The sequence below is a fragment of the Mastigoproctus giganteus genome, chromosome 13 (genome assembly GCF_048544385.1).
Source record: "Mastigoproctus giganteus isolate SK-2022 chromosome 13, ASM4854438v1, whole genome shotgun sequence".
Classification (NCBI taxonomy): Eukaryota; Metazoa; Arthropoda; class Arachnida; order Uropygi; family Thelyphonidae; genus Mastigoproctus; species Mastigoproctus giganteus.
This window is the reverse complement of record NC_143587.1, coordinates 116,341,379-116,361,898: the sequence shown is the minus strand read 5'-3', so window position 1 is coordinate 116,361,898 and position 20,520 is coordinate 116,341,379. Positions and strand designations below refer to the sequence as shown.

The following is a 20,520-nucleotide window of genomic DNA, read 5'->3' as shown; positions in this document are numbered from 1 at the left end:
GTGCAACAGTTTTCCTTTACATTCACATTCAGATATTTCTAAATTAAAGTACATATTTCCATAGTGTGTGTGAAATATCTTCAATAGGTATGACATACTGTAGATTACTTCTGTAAAGCATGCTTGATAAGACCAAGCTTATAAAAAAAAAAAAAAAAAAAGAAGAAAAATTCAGTCACCATCAAGAAATTAAAAAACATCTATTTTTTTTTTTTTTTTTTTTAAGTCAGTAAACAATTTAACAACTGATTTTATTTACTCCTATATTTTATAAAACGATTGGTTTCATCATAGGTATGATTATGTTTTGCTATGCACAGAACTACTTGACGGTCACATTCACATGAAAGCTTTGCACACTTGTCTTGCTTTGGATCTGAAAAGTAAAAAATAAAAGTTTAAGTATCGGAGTTAAGTGTATAGTGCTTACTAGGACAATTCAAAACTTCCATTCTTAAACCATATACTGGTGTTAAAGCAAATGGGATTATTAGCATATGGTGCTGTCAGCATTCCTTTATGCCTCTCTAGCAGCCATTTGGGAACAGTGGAAGATAATTTATTAGTTGCATTTCACTTATTTCATATGGCAAAAATTGCTAACCAGCTACAATCACTGAATTCTCTTTACAAAACAAAGAATAGTAAAATTCTTGCTACACAGATTATCTAAAATCTCCACACAAATGGGTTTTAATATTAACATTGGTCTCATATTTCATTACATAATTGCAATCGACTGCAAGTAGATGATGAAAGTTAACAGCAAACAAGATTTCTCTTAATTTTTAAGGTTAGAAATTATACAACTTATGACGAAAAAAGACCAAAGCATATACAGGAAGACATTGTTAATTTGATATTGGACAGTTTTAAGAATTACCTAACTCTACTCTTAAACAGATAAATTTTATACTGTATTTGGTTGTTTTAGAAAGATTTGTCAAGCCATTGCAAATTTCAGAATGATTTAAAATACTGTGTATAGATTTCTAAAAAAATAGGACTGAAGTGAAAAGGCCTTATAAATTTTTCTAATTGGGACTGTCATTTACAAAGAAATAACCCTTAAAGATGTATAATGTTACTTCTAACAGACGTAGGGAACATGAAAGAATAAAAATAATGTTTAGAATATAAAAGATCACAAGTATTGAAATAACAAAAAGCCGCAGAAAATTCAAAGTGACTGGTATCCATTACTGTTTAAGCAAAGAAGAACATATGGTGGCTAAGACTGCCATTAGTATCGAGCTTTTGCACATGCAGTTGTTCCAGTGTGTTGAATTAGCATTATCAGCGGAATATGATGCAAAAAAGTGGTGTGCAGTGCAGTGTTGAGTCAGTTTGATGTGACATAAGCACTGGGAAAGCAAAGTTGAGAGTAGGAGTGTGTTATAGGCCTAATGACTCCGATGAGTACAACGAACAACTCTACAGAGAAATAGAGTGGGCCAGTAAATCAGATTGTCTTATAATGGGAGATTTTAACTTTCCACATATAGACTGAACTTGTAGATTGGTCACTCTCACACTAACAAGACTTTGGTGGATTTATTGGATGATCGTTTTCTACAGCATCATGTTCGAGAGGTATACAGAGGGAGCAATACTCTTGATCTGATTATCAGCAGTGATTCTTCATGCATTAAGAATCTGCAGATAAAGGAACCACTAGGTTGCAGTGATCACAGTGTGCTGATATGGGATTTACTCAAAAATGAAACTATTATCAGGGGGAAAGAGAAGAGTTTTTGCTTTCGTAAAGGTGACAGTGGTCTCAGACAGTTTTTAAATTCTATACAGTGGGACCAAATTATGATGTTACCAACAGCAAATTCTAAATGGGAAGCATTCAAGGAATTAATCTTGGAAGCTACTAGACTTTTCATACCAATTAAGAAATACTGTTAAAGGTTTAGGTCTAAACTGATGTCAAATGAACTAATGAGACTTGGGGCAGAGAAGAAAAATGCATGGGATGCATAAAATTATCAGGAGACACATGCCTATGGTGGATATAAGATAGTCCTTAATCAAGTAGTAGTAGTAGTAGTGGCATGTGATGCAAGAAAGCAAGTGTATGAGCTTATGCAGCATCAGCCAAAAAAAAAAAAAAAAAAAAAAAAATCACACCATTCCCCCAAATGCCTGTCCAGTTCCTCCTTAAATTCATTCAACCTATCAACTTCCACAACGACAGATGGAAGTTTGTTCCAGCAATTAACCCCCCGCTGGCTAAAGGCAAATTTCTGCACATCTATTCTACATCTGTCTTTCCTTAATTTGAATTTATGCTCCCTTAGGTTCGTAATCTGAACAAGTGGAAGAATTCCATCAGAATTCAGCGTGCTCAACCCATTCAAGACCTTATACACCTCAATCAGATAACCTAACAGGTGCTTAGTCTCCAGCCGCTGCAATTTGCAGAACTTAAGCCTCTCTTGGTAAGAGGATCCCTTCATTCCCCTCACCAATCTTGTTGCCCTTCTCTGTACACGTTCAAGCAAATCGACATCCTTCTGAAAATGAGGCCTCCAGACCTGTACATAGTACTCAAGGCGTGGCCTGACCATTGCCTTGTACAGAGGGACAACACCTCCTTTTCCCTGCTAGCAAAATTCCTATATATCATTGACAAAACCCCATGACCTGCCCTGGCAGCCTGTCTGCATTGTTCAGAAAACTTCATATCTGACTGCACAATTACTCCCAGGTCTTTTTCATTTTCTACCACCTTAAGTGTAGTACCACACAGTTGGTACTTTTCTCTCGGGTTACTTCTACCCATATGCAGTACTTTGCATTTGTCAAGGTTAAACTTCAGTTGCCACTTCTTAGCCCATCTGCCCAAATTATCTAGATCCTGTTGCAGTAGCACACTGCCATATTACTGTCATTAACATCCCTGCCAACCTTTGTATCATCTGGAAACTTCGATACTAAGCCTGATATACCTTCATCAATATCATTGATAAATATACAAAACAACAGTGGACCCAACACGGAACCCTGTGGGACTCCACTAATAACATTAGTCCACGAAGAGCAGCACCCATTGATTACCACCCTATGTCTTCTCCCACTTAACCATCCTTTTATCCATTGTAGCAACTTACCCTTAATACCATTCTGCTGAAATTTGTACAATAGTCTTCCATGTGCAACAGTATCAAAAGCTTTCCTGAAATCCAAATATATGATATCAAAATTATTTTTTGCATCCAGTTCCTTTGTAACCACATCATAATAACCAATCAAATTTGCCAGACAAGACTTTCCCTTAACAAAACCCATGCTGTGTCTTAATTATTGCTGCAGTCTTGTCTAGATGATCCTGCAATGCATCTTTAACCAGTGACTCCATCATTTTACCCCGAACAGAAGTTAAACTAACTGGTCTGTAATTACTCGTGTCACCCTTCGATCCCCCTTTGTGAATTGGGGATACATTTGCACATCTCCAGTCCGTGGGAACCTCTCCTGAGTCCAAGGATTCTCTCACAATTATGGCTAAGGGTTTGCTTAGTTGCCTTGCTGCCTCCTTTAATATAACTGGATAGATCCCATACACCCCAGGTGTTTTTCTTATGTTTAACTTCAACAATTTCTCCTTAACTTTGCTCTCAGTTATTACAAAATCATTAAGTACCCTGCTACAATTTGATAACCTTCTGCCATTTTCAACCTTAATAATTCCTCATGTGTGAATGTAGATGCAAAATACTCATTCAGTTTGTTTGCTATCTGAGCAGGATCATCAACAGTTGAACCATCGATGTCAAGTGGACCAATCAGATTCAGCCCCCTTCCTTTTAGAGTTTATATAAGTAAAAAAATCCTTGCTGTTTTTCTTAGCATCTTTTGCCAAGGATTTCTCGTAATCTGCCTTCGCCTGCTTAACCTCTTTTGTGACCTGATTACAGACTACGTTATATCTGCCATAGGCTTCTGAGTTGCTTGATAATTTATATGCCTCCCATGCATTTTTCTTCTCTGTCATGAGTCTCTTAGTTCATTTGATAACCATTTAGGCCTAAACCTTGAACAATATTTCATAGTAGGAATGAAACTTTTAGTAGCTTTCATGATTAATTCCTTGAATGCTTCCCACTTAGAATTTACTATTGGTAACATCGTCAGCTGATCCCACTGTACAGAATTTAAAAACTGTCTGAGACCACTGTACTCACCTTTACGGAAGCAAAAACCCTTTCCTTTACCCCTGATGGTAATTATATCTTTAAGTAAATCCCACATCAGTACACTGTGATCACTGCCACCTAGTGGTTCCTTTATCTGCAAATTCTTAATACATGAATGATCACTGCTGATAACCAGATCAAGAGTATTACTCTCTCTCGTTGCCTCTCGAACATGCTGCTGCAGAAAACAATCATCCAATAAATGTACAAAAGTCTGACCAGTGTGTGAGTGACCAACCCACAAGTTCCAGTCAATATCTGGGAAGTTAAAATCCCCCATTATAAGACATTCTAATTTACTAGCCCACTCTATTTCTCTGTACAATTGTTCATTGTACTCATTCGAGTCATTAGGCCTATAACACACTACTACTCTTATTTTTGATTTCGCAGTGCTTATGTCACACCAAACTGACTCATCAGTGCACTGTTCATCTATATCAACTGGGTGCACTTCTTTTGATTTTATGTTTTTCTTAATTAACAGCATAACACCTCCCTTTCTATCCTGTCTATCCTTTCTGTACACATTGTACTGCCCAAATTCCAGTTCTGCATTCCTTGTATCTGGGTGACACCACTTCTCTGCTATCCCAACAATATCCGCCTTTGATGTTTTGACCAACACTTCAAATTCATCAAATTTTTTTACTATACTTCTAGCATTGGTATACATGCAAGCATACATGCACCAATTCGTATTCCTAGTTCGTATTCCTTCACTAACACATCCCATATACCCACCTATTTCACGATCTACCATCCGTCCCTGAGACCCGCAACACCCCTCGCTCCAGGTCGCTACTTATTCTAATAGAAGTTGTGCAAGAATCTCCTTCACCTCTGCCTGCAGCTACTGTGAAACTATTAGTCCTTGTATCCCCCCAAGCTAGCAGTTTTCTGACCCACCTAACACTGCCTCGATAGCATCAGCAAATATTCTTGCACCCTTTCTATTTAAGTGTATCCCATCCCTGTAGAAGCAGTCTCTCCTGTGAACAAGTATAAAGGAGGTTAGGCAGTGAAGGCAGATTATGAGAAATCTTTGGCAAAGGCTGCTAAGAAAAACAGCAAGGATTTCTTTACTTATATAAACTCTGAAAGGAAGGGGATGAATCAGATTGGTCCACTTGATATCAATGGTTCAACTGTTGATGATCCTGCCCAGGTAGCAAACAAACTGAATGTGTATTTTTCATCTTCATTCACACATGAGTTATTCAAGGAAGAGAGCGCTGCAAGGAGATTGAGGTGTTTAAGGCCTTGAATGGATTGAGTAAGCTCAATGGTGATGCAGTTCTTCCTCCTGTTCAGACTACACACATGAGGGGACAAATTCGTGTTGAGGAAGGATGGTTGCAGGTCAGATGTGCAGAAATTTGACTTCAGCCAGAGAATGGTAGATTGTTGTAGATCGTTGGAACAAACTCCCACTGGTGTTGTGAAAAGGGTAGTTTGAATAAATGAATAAAGTCCAGAAAGAACTAGGTAAGCTGTTAGAAAGGATGGACAGGTAAAATGGGAAGTGTTGGCCTTTTTTTTTTTTTTTTTTTTTTTTGGCTTATTATATACAGTGGATTCTGGTTATTTGCGCCACTGGTTAATCGGGGCAGCCGTTTATTTCAGACAAATCTTAATGAACAGAACCTAATTGAGAATAATAGCCAGGGTTTTCTTTGCTTAACTGGGAAACATGCCGTTTAATCGTTGCAGAAGACCGCAGCACTCGAGATTACCCTACGATTGTCTCCAGCCATACTACATTGTCCCTTCAGATTTATGGAGGTCACAACCATAAAACAATTAGCAGTTTCTGGTGTATTGGGCTTTTATGTTAGTGCAATCTGTTGTAAACAGATAGTAAACTTGATTTTATTGAATTTGCGATAATACCAACACCTTGTATTCTGCGGATTTTCTGTGAAATGTGTTTCTCCTTCCATGAAATCTTTAATCTTATAAAAAACAAATAATTTCAGAATCTTCTCTTCATTCCTTTTTTTTAAAGCTTCATAACTTGTTACTCCATTATTATCACTTGTGTATTGTGTTATTTGCAATTTGTGCATGCTGTGTTGTTTGTTATTGAATGTTTATCTTTTTTACTGTTTTAAATTTTAACCCTCCCCAAATATCAGTGAACAGAAATATCAATTAGTTAGTATGTACATTAGGCCATATGGTGCAAGGAAGCCTGAGGCTTATGCTGCACCAGCCAAAAAAAAAATTTGAGTACCCTGAGAGAGAGAGAGAGAGAGAGAGAGAGAGAGAGAATCGCCAAAAAGGAGAAGAATGATGATATCCAGCTCAGGATGCTGGGTGTGCCAAGCCCATACTCACCAGATGTGAGCCCATATGTATTAAGCTATGTACGTGAGCATGAATCTATTTTTATTTTGCTAACCAGTGGAAAATATTCTTCTGATTTTTGCATATCATTTAATTTTTTAATCAGTAAGGTAATAAAGTGTAAATTTGTGCTCAATATATCTTTACTTTTATAGCCTGTGGATAATAATAATTTGGGGAGTACAATGTATATAGAAAGGATAGACAGGATAGGAAGGGAGAAGGGGTTATGCTGTTCATTAAGAAACGTATAAAACCTAAGGAAGTGCATCCAGTTGACAGAGATGGACGGTGCAATGTTGAGTCTTTTTGGTGTGACATAAGCACTGGGAAAGCAAAAATGAGGGTAGGAGTTTGTTATAGGTCTGATGAGCAATTATACAGGTAATCCTCATGTAATACATAGTTTGGTTCCTACAAAATCTCGTGTAATGCGAAACCGTGTTATATGGGTCTAAGAACCAGTACAAAAAGTGGGGTTACGTTCCAAAAGCTAACAAAAATGCGCCATTTTTTTATAACTATCGGTAACTTAAATTTTTATAGTAGTAATAACTTAATATTTTAACTTTCTTTTTATAATAGTAATAACTTAAATAGTAATAACTGAACACATGTCTCACCTTACAGACTGTGACACTTATATGTGAGATAATGTATTAGAAGATGAAATGCATGCACAAGGCATAATTCCTGGTTTAGGTAATTAACTATATTATTATTATCAGTTTATTAACACAAGGTTCACCCCCTGTGCAGCTAGTGGGCTAGGAGGGTGTACAGAAATTTTGAAATATAGATTATACACTTTTATACAAATTTTCAGATCTTTATAATATAATTATTGTATAGTAATAATTATAAAATAAATATATACATTTACTTAATTGTATTCACTTTGAAATAACATAGATCTTAATAATTGAAGAGTTAAATACACAGGTCGATTTCTTTATCAGCAACTAACATAACAAATTTATTTATTTTCATTATATTATTGCATTTAATTGTTCATATCATACAAATTGCTAATAAAAACTGCTTAATTTTCACAGCAATCCTGGCGATTTAGTCTAGATGTGGTCTATAATTTGGCTTCTGTAGGTTTTATTGATTTCAAACTTTACCGGATCAATGGAGAAGGTGTTGAAGTGTTCAATGGTGTTACATGGGAATATTCCTTTTAGGGAGTCCAAGTTTGATAGCTTCATCCTAAGTGTGTGATAGCTTCTATTTCTTCCTCCTGTTAGTACAATGATATCTTCTATTAATGGGGAATCAATCTGGTGAGTTAGCAGCTTGGTGAGTGTTGACAGATTTTTTTTGAGGACAGTTAGCTTCCCTAGGTTGACTAGGAGAATGGATTTTGAGATGGTGAACGGGTTGCCTTCCAGAGGTTCAGCCACTGCAGAATCCAATATTCCATTGACAGAAATTTGTTACATCGAGAGGTAGATGCAGAGGACCAGATTTCTGAGGCATATAATGGTATGGGTGTGAGACATCTATTAATGTATTGTCCGATCAGTTTGATGTTGTGACAGCCTGTGAGCTCCTGGCAGATAGCCCAGAAAGCAGCATAGGTCTTCTTCTTTGCCTTTAGGAAGTGTTCCTTGAAATTTAAGTCTTCATCCCACGTTAGTCCCAGGTCAGTATGAGATGAAACTTTTGGGACTGTCTCACCATTAACTGTAACTCGAATGTCATTCTTGACTTTCGTCTTCGTGATTGTCATGTGGGCTGACTTGGCATTGTTGAGTTGGAGTACAGCTCGCTGTAAAAAGTCAATTAACTGTTGAATTTGCTTGGAGGTTTCATTATTAATTTTCTGTATCTGTTTGGGGTCTTTTGAATTGATAAAGAATTTTAGATCATCAGCCAAGGAGCTAAAATTTGGATTTTTTGTGAGTAACGGTTCAAGTAGGATTGCAAAGATGGTTGTTGACATCACTCCACCTTGAGGTACACCCCTTGTTGCATAAGTTGTTTTCTGGTCGGTTCCATTGGCTATAATTAAGTGTCTCCGCTGTAGTAAAGACTTCAGAATGATGACAATTTGGTTAGATACTTTGAAATATTCTATTAAAATGCCTATAAGAGTAGGAATGGAGACAGTATCAAAGGCAGATTTGATATTGAAGAAGATTATGTCCAGTTGGGCTCTGTCATTCAAGGCTTTTTGTGCTCTGAAAAGAGTATCGAATTGAGGTGAAGGACTGTGTGGAGGTAGGGTGGTCAGTGAGCAAAACAGTGTTGAATAATCACTGGGTATATGAGTTTTTGAAATATTAATAATGTGCATCCTATGGAGATTGGACGGAAGTCCTTAGGCGTCTTGGTGTTTCCAATTTTAGAGACTGGTTTGACATAATAAGATTTTCAGATTTCCGGTATGGTGCCTATCTTTAGAACCTTCTGGAAGATGTTTAAGAGAAGATCCACAATGTGCACAGAGCACACCTTAACTATAAACAGTGGTATACCGTCAGGGGCCCTTTAGTAGTTTTGTTGGGCAGGCCATTTATCACGTCAGTGAGCTGCTGCTTAGTGATAATAACATCATCCATGGCAGAGAGTCTTCTGGTTTATACTAGATAGGGTTGAAACTTCAGTGGTCGCATCTTAATGATCGAGAGATGTGTGTCCACTCCTTAAGTAGCTTTTTATCCACATTGAGATGGTTGTTGCAATTTGGGAAAATTCTCCACGACTTTGTAATTTGGGATAATATATACTGTTGATGTGCTCCTCTCTTTAAATGAAGGAAACGAGCTCTCGCTTTTAAAAGTTTCGTGGTCTGTACTGCTTCTCGATTTTAACCATTTTCTGTATGCCCTCTGCTTACTTCTAAAGGCAATTTTCATATCCGGATGGAACTACCACTACCACTGGGTTCTCTCAGTAATTCTGACTTGTTTAGATACTCCGATCATGGCGATATGTCTCAACTGCTCAGCTAGGGTTTGGATTGCCTCTTCAACAGATAGTGAAGATAAATTATCTCAATCAATGGTGGAGAGATGGTTGATAACGGTTTCAGGAATTTTGGAGAAAAAATCAGATGACAATGAGTATCCGAATAGTAATTTCTAATTTTCTTTCCTGATAACGTTGGTATGGGGAAGGTACAGGTGATAGGTGAGTGATCTGACGAGAATGAGAATGGGCTGAGTATGTTATTACAGTTGGGAAAGTTGTGGAATACTAGGTCTGAAGCTTGACCTGCTCTGGTTGGCGGTGTGATAGATATGTCTCCTGAGGTCTAAAGAATTCAAGATTATTGTAAGTCTTGTAGAGCTTTTACATGTCTTGGGACTGGCATATTGAAGTCTCCACCTACAACAGTTTGTTGAGTAGGGGCTAGGCTTGTGACTAACCAGGTCTGGAGTTCAATCTGTGTAACTTCGGACTGGTCAGGAGGGAAGTAAACCAAACAGAGTTGTATTTTCACTTGTCAGTTCACTAGTGTTACATACAAAGCTTCAAAATTGTTAGACTGGCTTAGTTTAACTCTTGTCGCCTGCCACTGGAATTCGAAGAATATTTGGATGCCCCCTCCTCTTACCTCTACTGTTTCCAATACCTTTGTAAGGGGTAGTTTGAAGAAGTACTGTATATTAATTTGTCGCTCATTTGTCAGCCAGGTCTCCATTAAACAGATGAGATCAGTTTCTCTGAGAGATAAAAGCGCTGGAGGGAGTGGAGCTTATTAGATAAACTGACATTTTGTAGGAAATATCGCAATTGCATAGTTTTTGATTCAGTCTCCAAACTAGCCATTAGTTGCTACGTTGGATTAGATTGTGGGTTTTGTCATGGGGCGTCTTTCTTTAAATGCTTAACCAGTGTTCCTGGAGGCCAGTTCTTCTGGTTCATGACAGTATTAGTCGCGTTAGATGTGCATATCACTAGGAAGGAAGCATAGCATGGGTGTTTGGTTCTTAATTTCTTTATGTCCACTTCAAACCCATATTCCATCAAAAAGATACTTTGAATACTCTGTTCTTGTCTCAGGGCCCAGTCCGGATACAAAGATCCTTTCTCTGGTGCAAACAGCTGATATATAGTATATGTCCGCCAGTCTTCTTGCCTGAGTAATCAATAGGAGGTTCGTATCAACTGATACATTAGTAGTTCGCCGAGAGAGACTAGGTTTAGATGGAACATGCTTAAATTTTTTACTTTGGTTTTCGACTAGGGGAATTTGGACTGTCTCCGTAAATGTGGGATATTCAATTAAAGTCGAATGAGTTATGCATGTTTTAGGGTTTGCAGAGGTCTGGGTGGGGACTGTGATTCCTCTTTTACGTGATGCTTCAGTCACTGCTGGGGAACCTGATGAATCACGTCTTCGCAGACATGGCAGCCTAGTGGAGTAGGAATTTCGTTTAGCGAGTTGTTGGCATGTTGTTTTTTCTGAAGTTCGGCACATTCATTTGCATTCTCTCCTTCGTTCACATGGAGCGGAATCTCATTGGTAGCAGGCATACTGTCCAGAGTGGGCTCTTGAGGTTCGTTGGCGTAAAGATGGTTTAATATTGGTTCTATTAGTGAATGTTGACTTGGAATTACCATTTCACTAACAAATTGTTTGAAGTCATGCAGTTGTGTTTCTACATCATTTAGTTCGTCTAAAATTACTTGGTTTTGGAATCTTAAATGTTGGTTTTCTTTAGTTAGATTACTAAGGTTGGTTTGCAGTGGTAACTTCGGCTCCCTAAGTACTCGTTCCGACTGGCTAAGGTGCCCTGAGAGTTGTGCTAGGTGGTCAGGACATAGGCAATTATGTATAGAGATAGGGTGTTCTTTTCTGGAAGAAGTACAGTATTGTGTAGTCGATCATTAACCTTTGATAGGCTCACTTGGCCTTCCTCATTTTCGAGGTGATGCTGGCTCTCTCTTTGTGACAGTTCATTAATTTCAACCATTTGGATGAGGTGCTTGGGTTTGCCAATCACTTCAGTTCAAGGTTGTGGTTAGACTTCTATAAGTCAAAGGTCTGTTATCATATGCGTGACGGTTTTATTTTATTCTCGCATAGAGAAAACTTCATCCCTGAGATCTTCAGTTTGCGCCCCCTAGATGTTTTATCAGGAAGGTAATATGTCCAATACTCTCAGGGAAGGGACATGTTTCCTCCAGCCGGCGACCTTCAAAGTTTGGAACGGCTAAACATAAAGTGTCACGTTCTGAACTATGCTCAGTTCCGGCTTGATTTCGTGGTTGCATATGCCTTATTTCATCCAATTAAATCTAGTTTTTTGTCATCTGCTTGTTGATGGTCAGATTTTTTGTTGGTTCCTAGGCAAGCTTCCACAACCGAGTTGGATGTTTCACTTGGGACATCTAGACTCGCGCTGTTGTTTATTTGGGACTGGCACATTGAATATTGAAATTCATTTAAGTTTACAATACTCTTTTCACTGTTAGAACCAGCATCAGCGAGGTTTTCATTATGACGGCCGCCATATACAATACTATCACTAATATGCCGTTGTCTACATCGATTTCTGTGGAGTTGCGTTCTGGAAACAACTGGTTTAATGTGGGTTGTAAGATTGCCATTAGCATTAACAACATAACTTATTTACCGAGATTGTATCCTAGTATTAAAATTCATTACAGAGTTGAGTGTAGAAATGGCGGGTACACTGTGTTCGCCAGCTATTTTGTCGTTAGCATAAACCCTGAGCGATTTCTCCAGTATCAGACAGTTTGTTTTCTGACCAATTATTACATCTCCTTGCATAGAATCTTCACTGATGGTTGGCTCCTCACATGGAGTTTCATTTTCATTCACAGCTACAGAGTTCTCTGAAATGAACACGGCAGCAGGACTGACATCACTGTTCCCATCGTTTGTTCTTGACAAGGTGGTTAATTGGGTGGTTGGATTTTTTCCTCGCATGATGTATATTTTAGATAGCGATAGAATCTATCTAGGATTTACATCACACAGGTTCTGTAAGTTTACGATTGTCAGCAAGTGTTTCCGTTGTTTGGGGTATGGCCACTCAGCACAGTTTTGTTCGCATAAGGCAATTTCTTGTGGACACTGTGCAGAGAGTGGTCATGTCTACGGAGATTGTCCCCATAAAGAAGACTCTCCAAAATGTATCAACTGCAAGAGACGTGGTAGAGATTACAATTATTCTGTAAGGGATGCCAAGTGTACAGAATACTTAAAAGCAGTACAACTTACGGACAGCAGAACCAAACATGAATGATAATGATTCAAATTCAGCAACAGCGTTGGCTGATAAGAATCCAATTTTAGGTAATATTATATATGAAGGTCATTATATATTATATATAAATGGTCAGCACTACAGAGTGGCAATGGATGAGATTAGAATAACAGCATTTGAAAATAAGTTTGATATTATTTGCATACAGGAACCCTTTCATTCTTTGCAGGTAGGGGGTGGGACCCACAAAGTTATGGGTTTTCCTACAGCAAGAATTATTCATTCGCTTGACAAACCTACAAAAAGTGCCATAGTTGTTATAAATAATGATCTGGTTGTTACCAACATTACAGGTATGTGCACGGACACTGTGACCTGTATAATGATTTCTACAACTTTGATAAATTTTTACATTGCATCTGTTTATTGTCCGCCAAGTGAAGACATACAATTGACTCTCCATCGTTTGAGACAATATATGTACTAATTTTGCTTCTAAAAATCTTATAATAACAGTGGATCTAAATACCAAATCCAACTTCTGGCACAGCGGTTTTACCGACCCTAGAGGATTAGCTCTCGAGAATTTAATTTCATCCTACAACTTAAGTGTACAAGACTTGCCTGACAAGCCGTTCACATTCTCTACTGTGAATGGCGAATCAAACATAGATGTCACTCTTACCACTCTTATTTTAACTGACTGGGATGTTATTCCAAGCCTTGTGAATAGCGACCATCGTATTTGGTTCACAACCACACGATCTTAGACGTTTCTCAATGAATACCATTGGAACAAATTCAGAGATTACCTTCTCACTATTTTCTCTGCAGATGTAGATAGTTTAAATGTTATGACGGCAATAGAATTTACAAATTTCGTCCACACCCACCTGTACTTGGCAATGGAGTACTCAGTCAAAAGAAAGCAGACCAGAAGAACTTCTGTTCCTTGATAGTCTTCAGACTTAAGTAACCTGTGAAAGTAAGTTCAACAGGCTAGAAAAGAATTCCAGCGACGTAAGCATCTTTCTGCCGAGGATGTTCGGACCTTCAGGGAAGCTTACAGTACGTTAAGGAAAAACTATCAAAAGGCAATTTCCAACTCTAAAGAAAGTTGTTGGAAAAATTTTGTAACGGATATAGGAAATAAAGAACCGTGGGGCTTGGTTTATTAGATATCAAGGAACAAAATGGCTTGCGGAGATGTTTATAACACAGTTAAAGTAGATGGTCAAGAGACTCAAGACTGGATATCTAGGATGGATTCCATAATTAACAACCTATTACCCAAAGATATATTGGATCTAGATTCACCTGAACAAATGCAAATACATCATGATAATGAAAAGTATGAAGGACCCTTTTCACAGCAGATTTGGGCTCTGCCGTGGCAAAGCTCAATGGTAAGAAATGCCCCAGTACTGACCTGATTGAGAATACAGTCATAGTTGAATTTTTTCCACACATTCTTTTAAATTTGATGAATAAGCGTTTACTAGAAGGAATATTTCCTCATTAATGGAAAATAGCTCTACTAAAGATACTGCACAAGCCTCAGAAATTAATATCAGATCCACGAGCCTACAGACCTATTTCACTTTTAGCAAACCTGGGGAAATTGTTTGAGCGAATGTTAGCCCCAAGAATCCAAAATATGCTAGAAGATCATCAGTTGTGTTCAGAAGCACAATACGGCTTTAAGAAAGGACGGTCGACTGAAGATGCTATAAATCTTCTGACCAACTATATGTCTAACTCACCTACTAAATATGTACTCGCTGTGTTTGTGGACTTTCAGGCGCGTTTGACACTTTATGATGGAAAAGTGCCGTCAGGAGCTTGAGATCCGTAGAGTGTTATGCAATCATACTTTAGCGACAGATATATTAAGGTGGTGGCAAAACATCTTACTTACTGGGCTCAGATTTCAAGAGGATGGCCCCCAAGGATCAGTGTTGGGACCTCTCCTCTGGAACGCTGTGCTGGATCAGTGTTTAACGAGGGAACACAATGGTATCAGTAAGATAGCCTATGCAGATGACTTGGTGATTGTTGCTGATGGAAGCACAAGTAGAATAACTGAAGAGAAAATACAGCCTATCTTGGATGACTTGATGTCATGGGCTACAGTCAACAAACTGAAAATAACCCCCAGTAAAACCAGTTTATGACTTTTAAGAACCATTTTAGCCACAATAGATCGCCCAGAATCCGACTAAATAATACCCAAATCCCATATGTATCCCAAACTAAGTATTTGGTTATCACCTTAGATGATAAACTCAGTTTTCTGTCTCGTGTGTCAAAACTCAGGGACAAAATCCGTTTTTTCACAGCCTCAGTTATCAGAGTCTCCAGGAAAGAGTGGGGATTATCAAAGAAAACCTTGAACCTTCATTATAAAACATATTTTTGCCTATTTTATCATACGCAGCAAGTGTTTGGTACCAAAAAGTATCAAAGGTAAAAGTTAAACAGAAACTTATTTCCACACAAAGATCAGTTCTTCTAACGATTAATGATATTCCAAGGACTGTTTCAAACAACGCACTCCAAATACTTGGCGGTACGATTCCTGTAAATTTATATATTGCTTTTTTTTCGGAGTTTGATTTTCTACCTAAAAAAAGGACAGTGTAAGACACTGCTTGGAATTAAGACTGACCCAGCCAGCGACCTTGAAAGGGAGAAGAAAAGGGTTTGGAAGGAATTTACTCTTGTCTGGCAAAAAAGATGGGATGAGAGCGAATTTGGGCTTGTAACAAGAAAGTATATTGCGAAAGTGGAATTCTAAATAACCCCTGGAGTTATTTCGTGGTTTAGACCTATGACAACTTCTTATCTGCTCACAGGGCATGGATCCCTCCGGGCTAAGTTATTTGAGCGTGGCCTGGAGCCTGATCCGTACTGCACATGTGGGGAATATGAAACGTGGATTCATGTACTTCTGAACTGTCCATTGTACTCTCAACTTAGAGCGGATTTAATGTCTGCGGTTCCAAACTTATTGGAGAACAATGTAAATATCTTAGTTGAAGACCATAACTTTACTGCTCTGCAAACCTTTTCAAAATCAGTTTTCATATTGAGGACTCAGCTAAGGACTTTACAAATGACCAAAAGACAAAATGTTTGTGTAAACAGACGATTTAAGTTATGTGGATTGTTATTGTGTTGATTTATGTTAATTGTTGCATTGATTTTGGCCAATTGTTATTGACAAGATTTATGTCAATTGTTTTTTTTTTTTTTTGTTTTTTTTTTTTTGAATTTTTTTGAATTTAGTCCAATAAAACAGTACTTTAAGACATACTATAACTTCTAAGTGTCAATTGTTATTGTAAAGATTGGTTTCTGTGAAACACAAGGTTTACGAGAATCCTTTAGTAGCTATCTCATTGTGTTTGTCAACAGGTTTGAAAGTTCCAGCGGACGGAGCAGACAGTGTTGTTAATTGTCCATTGCATATTATATATTGTTTTCTTGGTTCTCAGGAATTCAGACTGAGCATATTTAAAACAAGTATTGTATATATCTGTTTAATATAATAATTAGTGGGTGTTAGTGAGGATAATGTGTGGAAGTTCTCCACTGGTAATTCATTTGTCGACACCCACTGGTATTGCACTACATCCGGTGGGTGTGGGACTTGTGCATTCTGCACAAATACAAAACGTAAACTCGAGCCTAGAGAAGGGCAGTAGCTGTTTTATATTGGTGGTGGTAAAATACCTCGCACATGTTTTTAGCCTAGATTTGTTGAGTTTCTACGTCAAAACAGATGAACATAGGTGGAGATGGGCTTTTGCCTAGCAGCCACCCTTGACTCTGGATACACGCACGCAGTACGATTGTTATTGGCAGCAGCTTAGGTTTATCTATATTAACGGAGTTATTATGTTGGGTCTCAATTCCTTTCGATTTCGTCCTTTTATTTGCTAATACTTTCTTATGTACAGGTGTTTTGCAAGATTGGCAGAAGTACGATTTTCGCTTAACTAGTGACAATTTTGAAAGATTGTTAACACAACAAGCCCCTAAGCTAATTGAGCAGTTGACACATTGCACGGTGAGCGCCGCAGGCTTTTGGCACTGGCCACAAGTGCTTTTTGCGGTACACATGGTATTCTTCTGAGTAGGACTTGGCATGTTTAAATTCCACGAATTTTTCTACAGTATAGTGAACGTAGAATAACCTGCTTTCAAATGACTTAAGTTTAAGCTAAGAATAGTACTTACTTTAAGACGTTTTCTAAGGCGACGCTCAATGGATTTATTTCAACTTGCAGGCCGTTAGATGTTTGGGAGGAAGCCACTATTGTGTGGGTAAATTCCAAAGGGAATTTACCCACACAATAGCGCCGATTTAATCCCTCACTCAATGATTCAGGGATTAAATCGGCACCATTGTGTGGCAACCTTGACTTGAATGGATTACTGTGGTTATGATAAGCCTTTTGTAATGTCTGCAATATATGCAACAGAAAAATGACAATAAAATTTTACCTGTAATAGAGTTGGACGATAGTTCCATCAAACAGAATCTTCTGGTATATGATTCATCATGGTGCACTGTTACGAACTTTTAGCTCTTAGCGTGGAGCTTCAAAACGCGACCGCACGAGGAGGAACAGTGGCAGACACCAATATAATATCGGTGTAGATACACCATAATTAACCCATAATTTTGAACTACGTATGTAGTGTAAAAGGCATCGTTTTAATTGTATCTCATATTGTGGGTGCCTTCACAACGAGATAGCTGGTATTGCGCTACTTCAAATAAATAACGCTTTTCTAGTAGAGAAGACTACTGTTATTTATTTTCAGAGGATACCACCACCCAGATGATCGTTTTCGAAGCTAGTGGGCTTCATCATCAGTGGGCGGGCAGATATCCTGGTAATGCAACATGCCATCACAGTTGCGAAGTTATTTGGCATCTCTCATATTGTTAAAATAACTTCGCAACTGTGATGGCATGTTGCATTACCAGGATACCTGCCCGCCCACTGATGATGAAGCCCGGGACGCCAATATGGCCGCCGTTGAGTTCGGACGTACGATATATCGCTCCGTGATTTTTGTGTAAAAATTGTTTAAACTACAGTTTATGTTCTACAGTGTGTTCTCTCAAGAAGATATACAGTACAGGAGTCCCTTGGTGAGAAACTTTTTGCATTCTACCGGGTATTACGTTAGATCCCAGCGTAATTTATCTGTTTCCTTTGTTGCCAGACCGCACTGGTCACAATGTGGCTGACGGCAGGGAAATAGAGAGCCGACCAATATAACGTGGCTGGTATCTGGCCGTTGACTGGGGAGGTTGCTCTCATAGTGATTGCCTCCTGTGTTAACTTGTGCAGAAACAACGTTCTAATATTTCTGGACTGTGTTTAAAGCAATATTAGAGAGAAAATCATGACTTTTGTGCTTCCCCCCCTCCCATAAACTTTCCATGGTGACGTGAACTTCTTACTCGTGCGACACATTGAAATCGTGATGTCACCATTGTCTTCGGCGTTCCCCGTAAACACCACAGGGAACTAATCCCATCGCTCTGGGTGCACTTTAGCACTTGGCTGTTCCCTCCCCCCACCACGTGACCAAGGGGAGAACTTAAATTTGCGATTAACAGTTGTAAGACACGTAATAAACCTACGGACTTGTGGTTAGGGTCCATCGACAGCTCTTGGAGCCTTACTTTCAACAAGCACGCCCAAAACCCGATAATCCGGAAAACCTCTTAAATCCGGAATACCAACAAAATGGAGAGAAAATCGGACAGAACTACCGTCGCTGCAGAACAAGATCAAAATAATGACTCGATATTGAGAGAAATCCAAGAAGAGACGGAGAACCCCCGCTCAGGAGCCCCCCCCCCCACCGACAAAGAAAAAAATTGGAAAATGACTGCTCCAAAATCAGAAAGGAAAACACGCTCGCAATCCGAGCAAAAGGAGACAAATGAAGTAGCTGCCACACAGAATGACATTACAGAGGACAAACGGGATGCCAATGACGCATCAAAAAATGCGGAATCCCCCCCCATGGACCCTACGCTGCCCGAAGGTTCTGTTCTGGACCAGATGCTGGTCCTCCGGGTCCAGCTCGAAAACAAGTTGAAGGAATCCTCTAGCAGAATAACCACTGCCCTCAGAGGAGAAATTGTGACCATCTGGACCAAGCTGGAAACAGTTCTACAGAAGGTCCACGTAGAAGCAATAACAAATAAGGCCAAATTGGAGGTCTACATGGAATGTGGGGCAAAACAAATGCCACAGTGGGCACCCACTTACACAGAAACGCTGAGGAAACCTACAAATGTACAGACCAAAAGTCAATCGGTCAAAAGAAAAACCCTTCTGCCCACACCCAACATAGTGGTTGTACGACCAGTAGGGAATGAAAAATCCACCAGTGAGGAAATAAAGAAGAAAGTCACAGAAAACTTGAAAGAGGACTTTGGCGCTACTAGAATCAAAGCTATCTGAAAAACCAGGAACCCCAGAATAGTTATTGAAACGGCAACGAAAGAAGAAGCACAGCAGAAATTAACAAACCCCAAGATCTTCACCCTAGGCCTTACCGCGGAGGCCCCCAAAAGAAAAGGGCCATCTGTAATCATTTTTGATATTGACCAGGATATGACATCTGAAAGTGTAAGCGAAGAGATATACAGGAAAAACCTAAACCAATTACCTGACAAGGATGAAAAACAGCTGATTATACCCAAGTACAGAACAAAATCTAGAAATAGTGGAAACAGCAACTGGGTGGTAGAACTGGTCCCCGAAGCATGGCAGATCCTACGAATGCAAAACACCATATACATAGAGTGGAGCAGTCATAGATTTAGAGAACGTGTGGATGTACCAAGGTGCTTCCGATGCTGCAAGTACAGCCACACAACACACACCTGCGCCCAAAAAGAAGCAACATGTGGCCACTGCTCTGAAATGGGCCACAATTACAGCAGCTGCCCAAAGAAAGAAAAAGATCCCATCTGCATCAACTGCAAATCCCTGAGGTTAGATCATGCCCATTCCACACGTGACACAAACTGCCCAACCTACCAGAAAGCTAAGAGTTCATACCAGTCACGAATCAATTATGGGGATATACCATAAGAAATTTAATAACAGAATCCTTGTGCACCAAATAAATGCGCAGCGGGCCAGAGCAGTGGCTGACCAAGTACGGCAAAGCACTGATGAGGCTAACACAATGTTATCCTGATACAGGAGCCCTACACAGGGCAAGTCAGGGGCTATCCGCTCCAATATAAAATTGTACAATGCAATGAAGGCACTCCGAGGGCGGCGGTGGTAGTACAGAACCCGGAGATAACCACGACAAAAATACCACAACTCTGCACGCCATGGGCAGCATGTGCCCATATTATTATCTCTGTTGGCAGCCTGTATATGATCTCGCTATACTGCAGACCCGGAATAGAAATAGATTTCGCTATCACTTACCTACAAACTGTGCAAGAAACCGTAGCAGGACAAAGAGTCGTAATTGGCGCCGATGTAAACTGCCGCTCCCCTGTCTGGCACGGCACAGCACTACACCGGACCGACGAGGTACCAGGAATGGACAGAGGCTTGAGCAGTTCCTAGCAAATTCTATCTTCACTGTAAAGAATCAACCCTTCAATCTACCGACATACTGCAACACCCTATGGGAATCAACCATAGACATCATGCTAACCACAAGAAACAGAAGCTCATGTGACCGATTGGACTGTGTAAAACGCCTGGACCACATCG

The 20,520-nt window shown here is 39.2% G+C and overlaps 1 protein-coding gene across 1 annotated transcript in view; it reads right to left on the bottom strand.

Moving 5' to 3' along the window:
- Positions 1-251: 251 nt before the first annotated feature.
- Positions 252-20,520, bottom strand: part of LOC150076382 (neutral phospholipase A2 3-like) — a 94,110-nt gene continuing 73,841 nt past the window's right edge. Inside the window, exon 4 of the mRNA XM_090387344.1 lies at positions 252-376. Within this exon, the coding sequence (XP_090243470.1) occupies positions 252-376 (125 nt within the window). The remainder of the gene's footprint in view (positions 377-20,520) is intronic.